Genomic DNA, 22198 nt, shown 5'->3' with positions numbered 1-22198 from the left:
CATTCTTATTCAGAGGCAGATCTAATACCGGTGACCCAGAAGATAGGTATGTGTATTGATGGACGTTTGGGAACAAATTGTGCTAGGTACAATTTCTGTACCAAGAAAAAGTCGCCCTCTTCAAGATTATTCCATTGTTACGTCGGATTACTAATGATATATTTATTCTAGGAGGAAACTATAATTCTTCAATAGACAAAACGTACCTTGATTTATGCTGTAACTGCAAACATTAGCTCAACTTACTCTAAATCCTTATGCAAATAGCAGAAAAAAATAGCTTTCATTGATTGCTGGAGACATTATATCCCTCTAAAACAAAATAATCTTTCATACTGTATCTCTTTTATCATGTTCCAGAACTTTTTTCTATACAGTCTATATAATGTTTCAGAGGTTGAATCAGTTGAGTGCATTCTTGTCTCATAGCCCGACCATTAATATTATATCCCTATGTTAACCTGTGGTTACTGTTTCTGCACGGCTTGGTAAATAATGCATGTCGGTGTGCTTACTAAATATATCTCCTGCCTGTGCAAACTTCTGCTCCACAAACACCGCCATCTCTGACTACAATATTATTTTACTATGCACTATGGCGAGCTGCCCGATGCCATCATAAGTAGCCAGACCGTGCTGTACTTATCAGTCTTGGTTGGGGTTCCGTGAAATCCATCTCAAATGCACATGACCAATTGAGGGAACCACATAATCACCATCTTAATGACTAAGAGTGCCCCTATGCCTCGTCCTGGGACCACGACACCTAAAATTAGGATTTTCTAATACTTTAATCAAAATCCTAAACCACTCAAGAACAGAGGGTGTCAAAAGAGGACATGTGGAGGTTTCCCATAGCAACCACTCAGCTATCTAGCTATCATTTTATAGAATGTACTTGATAAAGGATAGGTAGAACTTATTGGTTGCTATGGGTAATTTTTTTTTTATACAATACATCTCATCCTATCTCTCCTTGCATCCCGGTTCCTTTCCAGAAAAAACAAAAATATCTGAACACTGTTTTTTTTTTCATTTCTGAAATTTAGGGTAACGGGTAGCATTTTGGAATGGAGACTGCAGATGTGGTCCTTGGAGTTTCCCACTGTGCCCATCACAGGCCCAGACAATAAGGGGTATAAAATAAAAATACTGAAAAAATATGGATAGTTCCAGTGATGAATCTTTAAATCTTGAGACTGTCTGTGGGAATTAGGGACATTAGCAAACTTTGCCTGTGGCCATGTCTGCAGAGAACAGAGAGTATAAAGGGGAGTTTTGTGTTAGGATGGAGGTGTCACATTACAGTACATATTTTAGATTAGGAGAATGAATTGTGTGATACGTCGTACAGTTAATCCAACCAAAATATACATGATAGGAACGGGAGGAAGTCTGCTTTGTGTTTAGTAATGTGTTCTAATATATATATATATATACTAGCATCTCAAAACTTATTATATTACAGGGAGATACTGTAAAGGCCAAACGTGACATGACTGCAAAATGACGTGATCGCGCTATCGTGGCCCTGTCCCCGCTGTACAATGGCAAGATTACAACATTGTAAAGCAGGGGGCGGGGCTACGATGACGCAAATCACCGCAAATGGCATAATCAGCCCCCTCCGCATTGGCCTCTTTTGCCAGGTAAGTGGGGTGAAGTGCAGGCAGGGTGGTGGCCAGTCTGGGAGACTTGCCCTCTCTTGCGGGCGGCCCTGAGGACCATACGATTTTCGGGAGCCTCCCGGCCATTCCAGGAGACTAGGCAAGTATAACTTATTCCCGGCCATTCCAGGAGACTAGGCAAGTATAACTTACTCGCGGCCATACCAGGAGACTAGGCAAGTATAACTTACTCCCGGCCATTCCAGGAGACTAGGCAAGTATAACTTACTTGCGGCCATACCAGGAGACTAGGCAAGTATAACTTACTCCCGGCCATTCCAGGAGACTAGGCAAGTATAACTTACTCCCGGCCATTCCAGGAGACTAGGCAAGTATAACTTATTCCCGGCCATTCCAGGAGACTAGGCAAGTATAACTTACTTGCTCTGTGAGTAATTCGCTCCTAATTGGATCGAGCCCTTAATGTGGACATGCCACCTGCACAGCAAATGCATACATAGCACGTGCTGTACCGGGTTGGGTATGAAATCCCGGCTGTCGGAGTGCCGCTGGTCAGAATACCGACAGCGGCATCCCGACACCCATAGAGAACATTGGTGAGTATTTTTCTAACCCCTACCCTAACCCTAACCTCCACCTCCCCGCACCCTAAACCTAACACTGCCTAACCTAACCTCCCCTCTGGTGCCTAAACCTAAGACTGCCTAACCTAACCTCCCAGATAGTGCCTAAACCTAACCTCCCCCTCCCCGCACCCTAAACCTAACACTGCCTAACCTAACCTCCCCCCTGGTGCCTAAACCTAACACTGCCTAACCTAACCTCCCCCCTAGTGCCTAAACCTAACACTGCCTAACCTAACCTCCCCCCTAGTGCCTAAACCTAACCTCCCCCTCCCCGCACTCTAAACCTAACACTGCCTAACCTAATCTCCCCCCTAGTGCCTAAACCTAACCTCCCCCTCCACGCACCCTAAACCTAACACTGCCTAACCTAACCTCCCCCTCCACGCACCCTAAACCTAACCCCGCTGCCTAACCCTACCTCCCCCTAACACCTCTATACTTACCTTTGGGATGCCGGCGGTTGGGATACTGGTGCCAGTCGGGATTTCAGTGCCAGTATTCAGACCGTCGGCATCACGCTGTACCAGTATGCAGTTTATTAGTGACAGCATTGAGGCACTGCCTAATGTTCATTACTTATTTATGAACACTTATTTATATAGAACACACATTATACTGTACAGCGCTTTACAGAGAATGCAGCTGAAATTTATCAGAATCCAATTAACCTACCAGTATGATTTTGGATTCTGGGAGGAAATTGGAGCACCCCGAGGAAAACCATGCAAACACTGGGAGAACACAAAAACTCCACACAGGGTCATGGTGGGAATTGAACCCAAGACCTCAGTGCTGTGAGGCAGTAATGCTAACCATTACCCCCCATTCGTGAGATTATTTTTAAGTTTTATGAAGAACTGGTTGCTAGTGAAAAGGGGATGCAGTCATAGTGCTGATGCTCGGCATTCAGAATGCCGACGCCGGAATCCCAACACTTGTCAGAATACCAGCGCAGGCATCCTGAACTCCGAGATAGTCATGGTCAGAATACCGGCATCATGCACCCATCCTATTGCTTTCAGCCTTAGAAACTGCAGGGGAAGATTTGCAAAACAGAACAATTGCTTCTTGTATCAAACAACCAATGGGAAGATATTATCTGGTCTCTTGTAGTTACCCAAGAATATGGGACAATCATGATGCACATAGTACATTAATCACATACATTCATCTCTCTGTCTCTAGTACATCATTAGGTCCAAAACATACCATAACATACAGGAGATATGTTTTAATCACAATGCCTACAATAATATAATTGTAGTGGCAGCAAGCGTTCTGTAAAACATGACAGTACGGCCACAATACTTGTTATACAGGCTGCCCCACCTTCCTTAATTATCTGTAGGGGTTACGGCTGGTGATAAAAGTGTCTTCGCCGTCAAGGAAAAGCCCTGTTGTCTGGGAAAATACCTACCAGGAATGGCGCTTTTGTTTTTAACAAATTAGCCCCGTTGCCACAACCTGTAGAGATAAAAAGAGAGTAATGATACTTAAAAAAAATGAAACAATGTAAACTGTAAGATATCTTATAAAATTACATTATACAGATTTTTCACCAGTTTATCACTCAAAAATATTTAGCGAAACCTTAAGGCTCATACACACTTAATGACATGCTCCATGAGCGATCGTTAAGAGTTTTCCCTGCACTGCCGGGCTCAGTGTCGTTCCCGAAATTGAGCATACAGACTGAACGATATCGTTAACGATGTCGTTCAGTGACGGCACCCTCCCTCATCCCCGTACTTGCAGAACCTGACGATATCGCCAGGTTGCCCTGCAAGTACGGGCGATGAAAGACACCATTAACGATCTGCGGGAGCGCGCATCGTTAACGATATCTTGCATACACACTGGACGGTATTGAACGCGATGAACGATAACGATATCATTCAATTTACCGTCTAGTGTGTACGCGGCTTTACAGCTAATGCTGATATAGTATTCCTAGTAAAGCACTTTTCACACAGGTGATAATAGTATCAAATGCTCACCAAGTTGCAGTAGCAATGAAAGGGGCCTATTTATCAATAATCACATACTCAGTGTGATCTGGGCGTGATACTAGCATCCATGATCGCAGTATGTAATGATAGGGTGTATCACATAGCACCCGCAGGGAGAGGAGATCTGAAAGGAGCCCGTCTCCCTGCAATGTGCCCAGAGTGAAGAGCCTGCATCAGCGATCTCTCCACTCCCCTCTCGGGACTCCTGCACATGCACGGCGGCCATTGTCGGGGAGGGTTTCCCCGGAACCCTCTCCAGCTAAATGTTAGGAAGTGTAATCCCTAGGGCTACGGCAGCACAACTCCATCTTTAGATGGCGTAAGCTGCGGAAACCCAACTCTGGAACGCTTCTCATTCCGGTTCTTGGTAAATCTGACAGCAACGCATCCCCCATAGAAACCTATGGGGGTTGCGGCTGTTGTCGGAAAATGGAGGGATCGCAGCAGATAGCTTTAATATCGGCTACGATACCTCAATAGCACATTTAGGGGATACTTAATATTTGTGGGTATCCTCCCCTAAAACTGGGGAATACGCCGCAATTATTTAATGATAAATAGGCCCCTAAGACACATGTCCTTTAGGTACTGTAGGCAGTCATTAGGTCACCAGTCATTATGCTGACTGGATGTATGTATTCTGTCCTTTATAGCCACAATTGTAGGCGGCCCAGCCATTAGGAACGAATCAGAAGATGGCCACACAGACATCACCACCTACACCACCAAAGCAGCACAATGTCAGATCCATTGCTTGAGATCTTGGGGGGAAACCAGGTCACACTCTAGGGGGTATACACTATTTACTAAACTGCAGGGTTTTAGAAGTGGAGTTGTTGCCCCTAGCAACCAATCAGATTTTACTTATTTATCTAGCACCTTCTCTAAAGCAGGGCATCCACTATACAATTTTCTGTCAGATATCTGTCCAATCTGGCTGGTTGGAATGAAAACCTGGTAATGTATGGGAGCAAATGACAGTCGATCATATGATTTTAAACACTGAAAAAAGGACAAAAAAAAATTGTTCAAATAGGTTAAATTTGTGTATTTTAACCAATTTGTCTGAACAACCATTTTTGGCTATTTTCCAGTGTTTGTGAGCAAATGGACGATTGTCATTTGCTCCCATACATTACCAGGTTTTAATTCCAACCAGCCAGATTGGACAGATATCTGAAAGAAAATTGTATAGTGGATGACCAGCTTTAGATAGATAATAGCTAGTATCTGATTGGTTGCTATGGGCAACTACTCCACTTCTAAAAACCGGCCCTTTAGTAAATATACCCCCAGGTGTTAAATGTTGCTAATACACAATAATTGTTAGAGGACACAAAATACAGCTTCTTAGTATAATGTACATTTAGCACACAAAGCCTTAATGAAACCTTGATGGTGTCTCAGGGCAGATTATTTTATTTATTCTTTATTTCTTTATTTTCCTTAATCCGAATTGGACAGGGAAAAAACATTATGGGGTCTATTCAGGTAGAACATGAAGTGGCTACTAAAAGATATCACTATATATTGCATTACATCGATGCGATATATAGTGATGTTTAGTAGCTGTTCATGTACACTTACCTGTCTGGTGCCTTCGGGGCGCTGTCCGGCCCCTCCACGATCCCTGTACGCAGTGAGAATACAGACATATGGGGAGCCCGATATGCCTGCTCCTCCCTGCGCAAGCCACGGTGTCTGAGAGCAGCAGGTCACGTCAGACCTGCTGCAATGGACGCTGGGAAAAGGAGGCGGAGCCAGCGCCGGGTGCAGCAGGGAAGTATGCAACTTCCCTGCTCTGTTGGGCTTGTGGTACAGATAACGCTATCCTCACATGGCGAATCTGTACCACAGGAGAGGAATGGAATGCTGAGCTTTCCATTCTTCTATGAATCGCACTCGCCATACAAAAGTATGGTGATACAATGCAGGCATGCAGTGGGTGTGCTGCTGGAGAAATAATACAGTTCTCCACTGTAACTTGCTCAATGAATAGCATAAAGCAGAGAAAAGTCCTGATTTCAGCTATCCAGGGCTCTTCTCTGCTTCATGAATAGACCCCTATGTAGTCACTATGATCATTAGAGTGGTCACAGTAGCAGGATAGGACTGTGGGGTCTATTTACTAAGCAGTGTTAGGAGAAGTGAAAAGTGATAAGGTGCCAGCCAATCAGCTCCCAACTGTCATTTTTCAAACACAGCCTGTGAGATGGCAGTTAGGAGCTGATTGGCTGGCACCTTATCACTTTTCACTTCTCCTAACACTGCTTAGTAAATAGATCCCTGTGTGTGACTTTTGTGACGGTGGGACAAATGTACTAAGCTCTGGAAAGTTATAAATTGGAGAGTGATACACTACCAAAAAATCAGCTCCTGTCATTTTTCAAGCACAGCCTGTAACATGACAGTTAGGAGCAGATTGGCTGGTAGTTTATCACTTTCCAGAGCTTAGTACATCTCCCTCTGGGTGTCAGTACAAGCTAGACTACCAACGACTGGGATAATGTAACGATGTGAGGAGGGGACTTAAGGTTAAGCAGGAACTGTACACTAAGGGGTAAATTTACTAAAGTGCTGGTTTGTAGAAGTGGAGGTGTTGCCTATAGCAACCATTCATATTCTACTTATCATTTATATAGCACCTTACAAAACAGTGGTTCTCAAACTCGGTCCTCAGGACCCCACACAGGTCACATTTCCCAGGTGACTCAGCAGGTGCACAGGTGTACTTATTACTCACTGACACATTTTAAAAGATCCACAGGTGGAGCAAAGTATTTCGCTTGTGATTCTGTGAGGAGACCTGGAAAACATGCACTGTTTGGGGTCCTGAGGACCGAGTTTGAGAACCTGTGTTCTAGAAGATAATAGCTAGAATCTGATTGGCTGCTATGGGCAACAACTCCACTTCTATAAACCCGCACTTTAGTAAACATACCTCTAAAAGTGGCTATCCATTAGGCAACCTGAAAGTCTGAACATCTAGCGTTCAGACCTTCAGGTCGCCGAGGTGCGGTGCCCGCACTGAACGTCATTCAGTGCAGGAGCCCGACCTCCTATCCCTGAACATGCCGAACGTTGTCAGGTTGACGGGCATGTCAGTAGACAGTCGGGGAGGGCAAGCACCCAGCGTGCACGCGCATCACTGGTCCTTGCCGGCTATCCATTACCCGACTTTGTGAACAATGCGACCAAAACCAGGTGGATTGTTCACAAAGTCGGGTAATGGATAGGCCCCTTAAGAGAAGATATTGAAAGAACCAGGTTCCCCAACAGCACAAATAAGTGATGTGTACTGTGCTCCAAGTCCTAACTAGTTTGTACAGAATACTGGTTAAGTAAATTGCATCTCTGTATGAAATTGAGGGGTAGATGGACTAAGTCTTGAAGAGATGAAGTACCAACCAAGCAGCTCCTGTCATTTTTCAAACACAGCCTGTTACATGACAGGAGCCGATTGGTTGGTCCTTTATTTCTCTCCAAGGCTTAGTACTGTACATCTCCCCCAAAGTCCATATAGGCAACTTTTTTTATTTTCACTTTGCTAGTGCTGCCATCTAGTGTTGAAGCTATTGAATCTCACGCTTTATTACAACACATATAATGGTTAGAGGCTGCAGTAATTGTTCATTTGGATCCTATCCACTTTTGACATTAAGAAAGTTTAACATGTTCCTCAAAAGGAATCGGTATGACATACCGCCGGACCTAAGCCCAGCGGATGACATACCGACACCTGAAGTCCGGCAGATGAAGAACCCGACGGCTCCCGGTAAGTACGCTAACCCTCCCCCCGCGCGCCCGGGTAACAGGTCCCGATGACCGGCTTACCTACATTTGGTATACCTGGTGTCGGGATTTTGGTGTGGGGCTGATGATAGGCTTTGGTATTTAGATGCCTATCATTAGTCCCATACCGGGATTTCAGTCGGGAAGCCGGCGGTCGCCATTTCGACCGGCGGCTTCCTGACTATATACCCCTCAAAAGGATGAAGCCATTGTTGCATTAGTCAGGAAAAAGAAGAGATCTGGAGACTATAAAGAATCTGTAATGCTATCTGCATTACAGTAGAGTATCTTGTGTGAATTTGCTCTGCACACGCCCCGAAACTGAGGGCATGCAAATCTCTCTGCAAACACTTCTACACAATGTTGCCACTTACTCCCTCCGATGTCTGGAGGCGGGATGGACGCAGATGGAGGTCTCTTAAAACAATTGTGACTCATGCAGACCAACAGAAGCACATATATCCCTGTTAAAGGAGGGCATATACCCATTAAGGTATGTTACACACATGTGGCTTATGCAGCAGAAACATGCATATACCTGTTAAAGTGGTATAATTTTTGCACCTGCTGAAGGCAGGAGCAAATACATGACTTGTCATGAACCAGGCACATTTGCTGCCGCTGCGGAGGCCGACACATGTTGTGATGTATATACAGATATACACTACTTTCTGTGCCGATGAGGAATCCTGGGTAATTACAATAGCTCACATCTTGCAGGCAGGTCAGAGGTCTTACCGGCCGTCGGAATCCCGACCCAGGACTAAAGATAGGCGTGCAAATCCTAGCGCCTCTCTTTAGCCCCACGCCGTACCATCAGGGGGGAGGTTAAGGGTGTGGGGAGGGGAATTAAGTTTAGGCACCCCCAGGGGGACTTCGGTTTAGCCATCACCATCTGGTGAGGGGAGCGGGGAGCATAGGGTTACCAGTCCCAGTCGAGATGTTAAACCTTCAGGCTGCCGGCGTTGGTATGAGAACCACCGGCTTATTTAACCGTCAGTATTTCATAGAGATTTCCTGGAGGTAGCATTGGCTGTTCTGCCAGCATGTCTCCTAATAATGCAGAAAGCTCTTCGATATTACAGGAGAGTTTGTAACTAAGCCTTGGAGAGAAAGAAAGTGGAGATAAAGTACCAACCAATCAGCTCCTAACAGTGACAGTTAGGAGCTGATTGCTATACAACAAAGGGGTAGATGTACTAAGCCATGGAGACTACCAGCCAATCAGCTCCTGTCACTGTTAGGAGCTGATTGGCTGCTACTCTCTCCATGGCTTAGTACATCTACCCCTTTGCTGTATAACAGTTTCTCATCAGTATCAAAAGTGAAATATTTAGCACCAACTGTGGATCTTGTAAAATGTGTCAGCAAGTGATGAATACACCTGTGCACCAACTAAGAGATCTGGAAAACACGCACTGTTAGAGGTCCCTGAGGACTGGAGTTGGGGAAACACTTGTATAGCATTGCATGAAAACAATTGAGGTGTGGCAGATCAAGAAGTCCAAATCTGTGCTAGATAGAATGGTCCACAGGCTGCACATATGAAAGGTATAAACCTGTATAGTACAGATACATGTTAGCAGTGGTTCTCAAACTCGGTCCTCAGGACCCCAAACAGTTGACTTTTTCCGGGTCACACAGCAGGAGCACAGGTGTATTCATTACTCACCGACACATTTTAGAAGATCCACAAGTGGAGCTAATCATTTCACTTGTGATTCTGTGAGGAGACCTGGAAAACATGCACTGTTTGGAGTCCCTTAGGAATGAGTTTGGGAAACACTGCCTTATACGTTACATAAAGAAAATATTTGTGTAAGAGTATGTATAAAGATACATTCAAAGTTAATCTATAATACTGTAGTGCCACCAAGCGCCAAATTTACATGTCATACATACCTCCCAACATGACCCATTCCAGGAAGGACAAAATGCTGTTCCCGGACTTCCCGGAAACATTGGAATACTCAAATAAGGAGAGTTATGGTAAAACTTACCTTGGTTAACTCTCTTCGTTCGAAGTCCATAGGGTCCACAGGGTGACATTGGTGTGTAGGTGGGACCTGGAGAACCAGACAGCAAAGCTTTTCAATCCCAGGATGCTCTGGTCCTTCTCCCTATACCCCGCCCACAGCCTGAGGGCACTTCAGTTTTGTTAACAAGCCCAAGGCAGGAGCAGGATAGGAGAGAGGGAAGACTGGTACACTGATGAAACACACTCTCACACAGAGAAGAAAACAAATGACCAGGAGAAGAAACCAATAGAAGCTAGGACCCTATGGACTTCGAAGACAGAGAGTTAACAAAGGTAAGTTTTACCATAACTCTCCTTTTTTTCCTTCATGGTCCCTATGGTTCCACAGGGAGACATTGGGAATGTCCCAAAGCAGTTGTTCAAGGGCGGGAACGCTCCTGAGCTGATAGGAGAACCCTACGCCCGAAGGAAGCATCCTGAGAGCCAAATGTATCAAAGGCATAGAACCTAACAAAGGTGTGAACAGAAGACCAGGTGGCCGCCTTGCATAGCTGTTCAGCTGAGGCACCACGCCGGGCTACCCAAGAGGGACCCACAGAGCGAGTAGAATGAGCAGATACTAAAGCTGACACAGGAAGGCCAGTCTGCGTGTAAGCCTGTGAGATAGTTATGCAAATCCATCTGTCCAGAGTCTGTTTGTTAACTGGACATCCCTTCTTGTGGAATCCATATAGGACAAAGAGAGAGTCCGATTTCCTGATGGAAGTAGTGCGGTCCACGTAGATCTTCAGAGCATGGACCACATCCAAAGAGACCTCACCTGCCAAGAGGTCTGGTGAAGTTAATGCCGGAACCACAATTTCCTCTTTCAGGTGGAAGCGAGAAACCACCTTTGGTAGGAAACCTGGGCGTGTACAAAGAACAGCCCTGTCCTGATGAAATATTAAAAACGGGGGAGCAACATGAAAAGGCCCGTAAATCGGATACCCGACGGGCAGATACTATAGCCAGAAGAAACAGTCTTCGCAGTGAGCCACTTGACATCCACTTATTCCAGGAGTTCGAAGTGCTTGGAGCACCACTGACACAACCCATGGAGCCACTGTATACGTAGAACACCTTGCATGACACAGTGTGAACATGCGGCATAGTAGCAATTCTGCGCTGAAACCAGATAGACAAAGCAGAGACCTGCACTTTCAGAGATGCTAGGCGGAGGCCTAGATCCATTCCAGCCTGAAGAGAGGCAAAAATTTGAGAAACCTTAAAGACTTGCAGGTCATAGTTTCTTGGAACACACCATTGGAAATATGTATGCCATATTCTGTGGTAAATTCTGGCTGAGGCCGGTTTAACATGCTCTGTGCATGGTCTGGACCACAGAGCTGGAGAAACCATTAGCCGTTAGGAGGGATGTTTCAAGAGCCAAGCCGTTAAAGACAGATGGGCTAGGTCCGGATGTAGACATGGGCCTTGAGACAACAGGTCTACTCATAGAGGAAGTTGAAGAGGAACATTTATGGAGAGTCTGTTAAGAGTACCAATGACGCCTGGGCCAAGCAGGAGCTAAGAACAGGACTGTGCCCCCCTACTGTCTGAACTTTCAAAAGCACTCGAGGAAGTAGGGATATTTTAGGGGAAATATGCCAAATGGAAGTTCCATTTCACCGACAATGCGTTTATGAAGTCCGCGTCTGGGTCCTGTATTCTGGCTCCATAAATTGGAAGTTTGTTTTATAGTAAAAAATATGAATTAAAGCATAAAATAAAAGCTTGGGCTGCTTAATGCAGCCTCTCTGTTATAATGGTGATCCAGCTCCTACCAGACACCAACAAAACTGAAGTGCCCTCAGGCTGTGGGCGGGTATAGGGGGAAGGACCGAAGCATCCTAGGATTGAAAAGCTTTGCTGTTGGTGTCCAGTCCTCCAGGTCCCACCTACACCCCAATGTCTCCCTGTGGAGCCCTATGGACCCTGAAGAAGAAATAAAAATTTTTTAATTGAGAATATGAGTATCACTAAAATAATTTGATTGTTCTTGCTGGTAAAAAAATAAGGCACCCATACTGTATGACAGTCCATTCAGCTGCTCAATTATAACCTTTAAAATCAATGGAGTTAAATTTTTTTCATAAATGAATGTTTGCACACTGTTTATTTCATGTTCATGGGTCTGTGGAAGCTCTTCCTGGAAGGGCTGACACCAATCCTATTGTATTACCCTTTATAACTGGACGTTGGGTTGTCACGCTTACCTTCACAGTTGTTTTTTCCTGCAAAATCTGTCAGATCTGGCTATGAATCTAAAATATCAACCTTTGCGTAAACACATTCGGTCATTAGCCTGGTCTGACAGCGGCTGTATATTGTATATGCCCAGGTAGTTAATTATCAAATCACCAAACCCTAAATGATCAATTTACCTAATGAAAGCACATTAGCTGTAGCAATAGGCACAGGTCCCATCCTTCATCTCTAGCAGCTTACGGGAACCTGACCACTTTCAGCAAGCAGCACCATGGTGTCTATTTAGGTTAATCCCCAAAAATTATTTTACGCTGCTGACAAAATTAATACATTAAGATCATTGATTAAAACAAGTAATTTTTTTTTGTCACTTTTATTTTCTAGAAACACATATTGAAATAATAAAATTCTCTTAAAGGAGAGATCAGAAGATATTCCTGGGAATTCCCGGACATAACATCACAATGTCTTTTGTTCTATGCACAAGTGCTAAGTGGCTCAAGCCCGTTCCTCCTCCTCCAAACTTTCTTTAGGCTGTTCTGCTTCCTTTTCTTTGGCCTTTAGTAATCTCTCCGCTCCAGTAATGGTCATTGGGTGCAGAGGGAAAAATCCAGCAAGTCCTTGAAATAAGGGACAAGATTGATTGGAACATAGCAAATGCAAACTAAAAAACACTTATAACTAGGCAACTAGAATACTAAAACATATTCAACAGTACATCTTGTGCGTCGCACGCACACCGCTCACGGCCCATCGCCACCGGCTGTTGTGTGTGCAGTGGTACATTCGGTATGTTACGTGTTGCGTGGCCATAAATATTATTTTGCAAATTCCTTCACCTGTACTGTGGATGCCACAACAAACGGATGATCCTTTTAAAAGAATGTGAAAATGAACTATCACCGTGCACTTAGCTACACAACATAGTCATTATAGAAACTAAAGGTCACTCTAGGAATGCTACCAATGATGATTGGCAGAAGGTCATGACTCCTGCATATTACAATAGACAACAAGGCCAGCGGCCAGTGCTGTAATGGCGACTGGAAGACACTGAAGCAGTGTGGCCGGAACCAGATGGTGCCAATGTCCCCATGGGAACCACCATCAACCTTCTGCTGCCATTCGTCGGTTGTTCTATATACTATATTGCTCATGTTACATGAGACTACCATTAGCTTTATTGGGCAAATATATACATTTGTGTCCTTCAGTCCATACTCAGAGATGTATCTGAATGATGATCAATGATACCAGCTTATCTGTGCTCCTACTATAACTCCATTGCAGCATATATTTCATAGTTCATTTAAAAAAAATATATATATTTTTTAAATTCTGCTCTTGTCCATCTAGTGCAGGCTCAGTAGAGAGCTGGGGGCAGACCTCGCCCTCTTCCCTCCCACTGGCTGCCAGACAGGACACAGCCTGCCCACCCTCCACTGGAGGATGAAAGCCCCTACCCCCGGATCGCCACCCCCACCATCGGACTGCATGGAGGAGAAAGAGCTGTACCAGATTGCGGGACAGCCAGAACAAGGGCAGCTGGAGGCTCCAGATAATCGTAATGCTCAGAAGAGCGAGAGAGACCAAACTACTAGTGTTTGCCTACTGTTCCAAAGCTCAGCTAAAATGCAGCAGGTATCTTATAAACAGCCATAAGTGTACACACAGCAATTTATTAACCGGGAGTCAATGTGATAGAAACTTGTAGTTCTACCCAGCACACGCTAGAGCGCAGATTCTCAACATGACCACAAACAATGCAACCTGTTAGTAACACACAGTGGGCAGCTGACGGGAGATCATCATCCAGCAACCGCCACTAGCAAAGTGAACTATCCCTGCAGCCTCCCCCCAACAAGACAGCTGCACAGAGGAGCAGCAGTCGGAGAAATCAAAGTCGCCATGGTCCGAACAGATAGTATAATTCGATGTTAATGTTAAGTGTTTCAAAAAAAATCCCCAAAAATTATATTTATATTTTTTTTTTTATAACTAAAATCATGTTGGATAATTATTAAATAGATGTTCTTTACCGAATTCAATCACAACAAAAAAAAAAAAATGAAAATTTTTGGAGCGGGTTTTGCAAAAAAAAATTGAGGCCAGTTAAGTGGCTAAAAGGTGGCAGTGAATAATGAATACCCCTATGCACCTGCTATGTGACATGGAAAACGTGACCTGTTTGGTTTGCGAACCACTGACCCAGGCAGTGGCGTAAGTTTATCCCAGACGCCCGGAGGCAAGTTATAATTTGGTGCCCACTCCTCCCCCGTCACAGCTGCTGACACTGTGATGTAGCAATTCACATGCAGACAGGCTATAGATAGACGAAGGCAACAGCTGATGGTCTGACATAGAGCTCTCCACTAGTGTATGGTGGCTTCTCAGGTGCCAGGAAGGGGTGCCATGTTTTGGGTGGCCGTGAAGGCATACTCCGGGTACACAGTTACAGCCCTAAGTGTGGTGAATATGTTGTGGACAATGGAGGAGGTGCCCCTTCAGAGCTGGAGCCCGGCGGCAGGCGCCTCCATTGTCTCCCATAGTTCTGCCCCTGGACCCAGGGGCTTCTCAATTCACAAAAGCTCAAACCTCTTATTCCTAGCTGTACCTAACATACACAACTATAAAGGTTAAGGCCCCCATACATCAGCAATTGATTGTGGCAGTTCTGCAATCGATTGTGTATAAAAATCTGCAATGTATGGGCTTCACAGATCGCAGATTACAACCAAAAAGTGATTGGAATTGTTAAATCAGATTGTCCAACATGTTGGATATCACAGAGCGATTGGGACTGTAGATTGCTAGTGTATGGACATGATCAGCAGATTTGCAGACCGTTACCAGTAAAATGATGGCCCTTTCAAGATTGGCAGATCTGTTTGCACTGCAATCGATCTACAAATCACTGAAAAATATCTGTAATGTATGGGCACAGATTGATAGATTGGGAAATCCTAAAATAGGGCAATAAATCTTCAAATTGTTCAATTGTGGTTTTCAGATTGCTGATGTATAGGGGCCTTTACATGAACTGAACAACCAGGGTAATGTCTAAATCCCCTCCACGGAGAGGACCCTGACGTCATCAGCCAGTGTCCAGCGTCATTCCCTGCCATCCAAGTGGGCATAGAGGGTGAAAATAACCTTGTGGCGAGCCCGCGAGGGGACAAGTTTCTTCTTTAGGTGGGGACAAGTTTCTCATTTAGGTGGCCTTAATGGGCAAGGAACTGCAGCTCCGCCCTCCCTCACGTCACTTCCAGGTCCCTAGTATGTAGGGGAAATAAGCTCAACCGAACAACTAGTGACATCCAATGAAAAGCAAAATCCTTGAAATCTTCTCATATGTGAGCATTTGTACACTTCAAACTTTGCTTCATTGTTTACAGCAGAGGTTCCCAAACTCCACAACAGTCCTTGTTTTAAGTATATTCATGCTTGAGCACAGGTGACTTAATTAGTACCTCAGTCAATTTGATTTAACCATCTGAACTCAAACCTGGACATCCTTAAAACCTGGACAGTAATGGCGGCGTTTGAGAAAATCTGGTTTACAGGTCAATGGATTTTCTCCCCAGAAGAGGATGCAGCTATAATGAAAACTTTTTTCTATTTAATAATTTGAGTGTAGTTACGCTTTCCTTTATGGTTTTTCTTTCCCTACTCCTTGTCTTTTCTAAAGCCAAAAGAAAATCATTTATGTCAGACAAAAGAAGAACTACACTGCTTATCCTCTATCTCAGGGCAAATGTAATAGATTTTGAGTTGGGACAAGTTTCCATTTTCCAGCAGAGATTAAAGTGGCAATTTTTTAAACGCTAAACCCACCTGGTTTTGCTGATTAAAAAAATCTAATTTGTAAAAAAAAAAAAAAAAAATCTGCACTTCTGACAAATTGAAACCTATTACGTTTGTTCCTTAGCGTTACCCAAATCCGAACATCCCAAACCCCCTAAACAGCTCATGTTTTCAGGATTTCTGTTTGTGGAAACACGTAGCAAAATCATTGCTGCAACCACGTAGACTAAAGGCCTCCATACAACAGGTGTCCGATCTCGCGACCATCGATGTTCCGCGATTTGTCACAGGATCGGTGAAAATCTACATGTTAAATTTCACCAATGTGCCAATCACGATCACTTTTTGGTAGTGAACGGCATATCTGTGATATCCAACATGTTGGATTCCACCGATCCTGCGATGCCCAGTTGCAGGATCGCAGTGATCTGGCGCTGATGTAGGGGACCTTAAGGTCACCTGTGCATGATTAAAGAACTGCTGAACACAATAGCTGTGGGTGGTGCGTGAGGACCGGATTTGTGAAACACTAATCATATTCTCTCGGGTTCCCCAGTACAGAGGTTCCCAAAGAGAGTGAGGGAGGAACATCGGAAGTAAAGCATGGCCTCCTCAGCAGTTACTGACTACAGCAAAGTGAGATTTATCTTCACTTGTTCACTTTAGCGTCACTCCAAGCATTACTAAATTATGTCATTAAGTAATAGCAGCTATTGGACAGGGCATGTTCCTAATTCCTGTCCAAGCTGTGGTACATTGTTCAATAGGAAACCTGAAATGTGGAGGCATCCCACTTTACAAACATTTAGAAACGTTGATGCTCATAGTTAAGTTGCTATATCTGACTGAAAATCACTCAACGCACAGAATAAATAGTAACCAAACTTGAGAAACAATGGCCAATTCAGTTACACTCACGCTGTCACCAGAATGGCTTCTGGCGGCTTCATGGGAGGTGGTACTGGCCATATTTCTGCTCACAGCCTGCGGAGGTGCGATCTGAAACCAGCTACCGTAATTGCAGTTATATGCGCAGAGCACGGTCCTGGCGGCAGCTGGCTAGTTACTAAATCTGACCCATTAGACCACAAAAGCGGTCCGGTCGCACTGTCCCCGAGCACTGCTTGCTGGTCCTTCTTTCCAGCAGCATTTATACATTTCAGCTTTATTTTTATTGTACTCGACAGTTCTCAATTTGGAGTATAATGTATTTATACTGCATCTCATCAATTTATTGCCATTGTTTCTAATAAAGTTGGATCAAAAATGAATATTGATTAGTTAGGTCTGAAATTACCTAGTAACTTTGCCGCTGGTTTGGTAACATGTGCTCCGCAAGCAATCCAGTATTTAATCCTCTCTATGTTGAGGCTGACGAGTTTCTCGTTGAACATATTAGGTATTGGGTCATACGTGCCAAGTTTATCCAAGTGCTTCCCGTCTCGTGCCCGCTTGTTGTGAGCAGCAACAATACGGAAGAACTTTCTGTTAGCGCAGCCTCCAAGTGCCATCCTAATCACAACGTACCCATCGTGGTAACGCTTGAGGAGCTGGGATGCTGGAAAACAGAACAAGGATCACTCGTAGGCTTCATGACAGATCAGATAACATCAGATGTAACAAGAGTGCAGCAGCTACAGAATCCCGTACATGAGGCATGGAACATGAGAGTGACCTATGTTACTGGCCGTTATATATCGCTAATACAGAGCTGTAACAAGATCCCCAAAACGGAATACTGGAGTGATGTCACAACTCACCAGTTATTACAATATTAAACTGGTGAGTTGTGATATACTCAGTATCACTTCCCCGAAGAGATCCAGTTACTATTAATTAGGAGGACTTCAAGTAAAACTATCCATCACCATACTTTAAACCAGTGTTTAACTCCAGTCTTCAAGTACCACCAACAGGTCATATTTTGTGGATTTCTTTTTTTATCATGCACAGATAAATTAATCCAGTGGTTCTAAAACTTGGTCCTCAGGACCCCAACACAGGAAACGTTTTCCAGGTCACCCAGCAGGTGCACCGGTGTACTCATTACTCATTGACACATTTTAAAAGATCCACAGGTGGAGATAATTTCACTTGTGATTCTGCGAGGAGACCTGGAAAACATGCACTGTTTGGGTTCCTAAGGACCGGGTTTGAGAACCTGTGCGTTAATCTATTTTGCTTGGTCAGTAATTATCCCACCTGCTTCCACAGACAGAATTCATCACATGATCTATTTGGAAAACTTGAGGCTTGAGAACCACTGATCCAAAGCAATATAATGCTGTGGGTCTTATGTCTAGGATGTCCTCCATTGGGAAGATACACAGCCCTGAATGGGAAGGTCCAGCATGCCCATTCATTCTATTTTCTAAATGAAAGTCGGCAGCATCGGGCAGTGTAACCCCAGCCACGGACGATCGACAGACATTTCCCTGTTCCTTCACTGGGAAGAAAATATCTCCACTCCTGGGGAGAAACGCAGATATCTCATAGTGTATAGCCACCATATCCGTCTGTTAGATAAAATGCTTGTCGGTCTGACAGGCATTTTATCTGAATGAGTATGCCCAGTATTGGTTATAGATGTATTATGAGAGTGCAATTATCTCAGGTTATTGCCCTGTGGGGGTCACACTTGCATTGCTAAACCTAGGAATGTGTCCTGGGATTTTGGGTACTCTGAAGGATGGATTACCTATGATAGGGTCATCTATTCCTCAGACAAGCGCATACTCTTTACAAATTAATAATGACACTATTATCTTCCAGATTCTGCACCCGGCTAGGAATATTGGGGAAGATATATCCAGCCTTCTAAAGAGAGGAGAAGTTGCCCATAGAAACCATTAATACCCCTTTCACACACAAAAGCAAATTACCGGGTAAAGCATTTTGACCCGGTAATTTGCTGAATAACACGGGTCCTTTTTCTGTGTGAAAGGGTCAACCCTGCCTGGGTCGAAATTCCTAGGACTTAGGCACCTGGTTTTTACCAGGGTCGGGGAGACCCGGCAATTTCAACTGGGTTGACCCTTTCAGATAAAAATAATACCCGTGTTGATCAGCAAATTACCGGGTAGAAATGTATGATCTGGTAACTTGCTTTTCTGTCTGAAAGGGGGTTCAGGCTGGGAACGGCAAAACGACCAGGCACTCAAATGCAGAGTTTGTGGGAAAATTCTGTCTCAAAGGGGAATTAGCTTCTGCCTATCAATTAATAGAAAGTACTTGATAAATAATAGCTAGAAGCTGATTGGTTGCTATGGGCAACTTCTCCACTCTTTAGAAGGCTGGATACATCTCCCCCTAATTTCCCTCCCAGTGCTAGTTAATACAAACCACTGATATCAGCCATGAGAGGGAGAAGGGAAAAAAAATTAAACAAGTTGTCAAAAGTTCACAAGGATAACCTCATTCACAGAAGTGGGGCCACACTGTTTCCACATGATTTATGTTATAGTATTGTACGATGTCTATTAAAGGAAACTAACATGAGTGATCAGTGCTGGTTACTTCTGGAGAACGGAGGGGATTTTCCAGGTGATACATTTTTATTTTTAGGCAATAGCCCATTATAGCTAGATTAGCCTTTTGCTGCAGACAACAATATACCTTAAGTCTGCCAGCCACACTCATCCTCCATGGCTGCGTTTAGATGGATAGCTGGATATATAGGCTTGCCATATCATTCCTTTAATGGATATGATTTACTGGCGGACGGGATGCCGGCCGTCAGAAGACAGACAGTGGCATCCTGAATAGCAAATTCCGACAGGGTAAGTAGCCTAACCTTCGCCCTCTAACCCTAATCCTGCCTCGGTGGTGTCTAACCTACCCCTTCCCGCAGCCTAACCCTCCACGGTTGGTACATAACCCTAACCCACCCAGGTCCCTAAACCTAACCCCCCCATCTCCGGCCTAACACTAAGGGTAACCTGCATTCTTGCCTTCGGGATGCCGGCGGTCGGGAAGCCAGCATTCTGACGGGCGTCGGGATTCTGTTATCGGTATAATGACGTCCGGCATCTTGACTGGATCCCCCTTTAATTTGGGACACATGAGTTACACAGATCCTGTAGCTGGCTGACTTCAAGTCTCCATTTCACCTGGTTTTAATCAGCCACCAAATCTGTGTAATTCACGTGTCCCAAATTAAAGGGATGATATGACAAGCCTACACACACATATGTATACACAATATACACACATATATGTATATATATATATATATGTATATATATATATATATATATATAAACATACATACACTGGAAGTCATAATTAGGGTTGCCAGCAAAGCATGCTGAGACTTGTAGTTCCTCAGCAGAAGCTGGACAGGTTAGCAGACAATGCTGGATGTGACAGGTATAGTATACATATGACCCCTGACACTTACTGAGATGTACCATGGTGCAGCGTCCTGGATGTCCTTATACAGACAGGGACTGTCGGCTCCGCAGTATAATGTGTCAGGGGATCCTCAAACACTGTACTGATCACAGGGGGACCCTATACAGCTCCCTGTCCTTCTCACAGGACCGGCTCCAGCAGGACACAGGGCGCCGCCATTAGCAGGAAGTCCCTGCCTGGCCCGGACGTACTGTGCCATCTACAGCAAGTGTCTAATGCAGAGGCAACAGCGCACTCTAGTGGCTGCTTACTGGTAATGCAGTAAGTGGCAAACAGCACAATAAGCTGCAATGTCAATAACAGATCACAGAGACTTTGCATAGAAGGTACCTCTGATTCTGGGATAACCGTATTATACACACAAAGGGCCCCATTTAATGACAAACCTAAACACCAGCGGCATATTTAGTTTAGTATCATAGTGATACAAACGAATATGTCACTGGTATTCATTATTACCTCTCCGACGAGGTCCAGCTACATCCTCCTTGTTGGCGGGATCCCCCGCTCAGCTACAGGCAGCCTATCGCTACCAATGACGGGCCACTCTGTCATGCGCAACAGTCAGTTTGTACATGTGCAATGACAATTTAACCCGATAGGGACCCGGCAGTGCCTGCAAAGGTTTCGCTGAAGCTGGAAAGTCTGCTGCCGGGTCCCCATTGCCGGCAAAGGGGACAGCATCTATCACGCTCAAGCGGTAATCTCAAGCTGGGTACACGCTGACAGATATATTGGCCGATCGATTGATCGGCAAAGTATCAGGTGCCTGTTGGCCAGTGTGTACCAGCAATAGGTCTGTGAACGATGTCGTTCACAGACATATTGCGTCGGCTGTGCTGCACAGCCGATGGCAGATATATCTGTCCATCGGGCAGTGTGTACGGGCAGTCTGCCGCCCACCCGTACACATGCAGCAGAGACCGCAGAGAGAGGGACGGGAAACGCCCCCCGGCTAGCGGGACCAGCGACCAGACACAGATGATGGTTGTTCAGTGCGTATGAACGACCATCATCTGCAGATATATCTGTTCAGTGTGTACCACCTTTAGCTTACCGCTGTTAAATACAGAAAGGATGACATAATCCCTTTAGCAAGTGCTAAAGTTGTTATTCATCGTTGTTAAATGGGGTCCAAAGAAAGCACATAGGGGGTCATTCAGACCCGGTTGTTAGCGCCGATGCGCTCGGACCGGGTCGATGGCCCCCCACAGAGCATGCGCACGACGGCGCCGTCGTGCGCATGCGTGAGACCCGCTACGACCGACAACGCCGGTCATAGCGGGTCTCCATCCAAAGGGGGCGAGCTATCGATGTTGATTGACAGCTCGCCCCGTTTAGAAGGCGGGCCGGGGGGGTGGCAGCCCAAACGGGGGCGTTCCCGTGGGAACGCCTACCGTTTGGGGGCGGCCCCACTGACATCACTAGTGATGTCAGTGGAGAGCTTCCGGCTCAGACAGAGCCGAAAGCTCTCCGGGGCTTACGACAAGGGAGACCCTACCCTAGGGTCTCGTCGTAAGCCCCGATGGTCGCGATGGTCAAGACCATCACCTTAGGCGGTCGTAAGGCTGTGGGTGTTAACCCACAGCCATACCACCGCAAAGGAGGACGTCTTGAAAATTCAAGAGGTCCTCCCCTCATTCAGAACGACCATACGCTCTGTGCGACCGGCTCTGAATGAGGTCCATAGTCACACTGTCA

The 22198-nt window shown here is 45.0% G+C and overlaps 1 protein-coding gene across 1 annotated transcript; it reads right to left on the bottom strand.

The window, feature by feature from the left end:
- Positions 1 to 12652: 12652 nt before the first annotated feature.
- MRPS16 (mitochondrial ribosomal protein S16) lies at positions 12653 to 20698 on the bottom strand. Its single transcript, XM_088455770.1, has 3 exons — positions 20484 to 20698; positions 17382 to 17642; positions 12653 to 12900 (listed from the first exon to the last, which is right to left on the bottom strand). Exons 1-3 carry the CDS (start codon positions 20494 to 20496, stop codon positions 12779 to 12781), a joined length of 396 nt encoding a protein of 131 aa, XP_088311896.1. The 5' UTR covers positions 20497 to 20698; the 3' UTR covers positions 12653 to 12778.
- Positions 20699 to 22198: the final 1500 nt, after the last annotated feature.

This window comes from Taudactylus pleione, unplaced genomic scaffold (genome assembly GCF_031769625.1).
Source record: "Taudactylus pleione unplaced genomic scaffold, aTauple2 ptg000671l, whole genome shotgun sequence".
In the NCBI taxonomy this organism is placed as follows: domain Eukaryota; kingdom Metazoa; phylum Chordata; class Amphibia; order Anura; family Myobatrachidae; genus Taudactylus; species Taudactylus pleione.
This window is presented reverse-complemented; position numbering and strand designations above follow the sequence as displayed.

Excerpts from the sequence above, each read along its gene's own strand:
- MRPS16 (XM_088455770.1), bottom strand. Across the intron at positions 12,901-17,381 it reads ACCAGCGGCAAAGTTACTAG|GACTTGCTGGATTTTTCCCT; the intron begins GTAATTTCAGAC and ends CCTTATTTCAAG.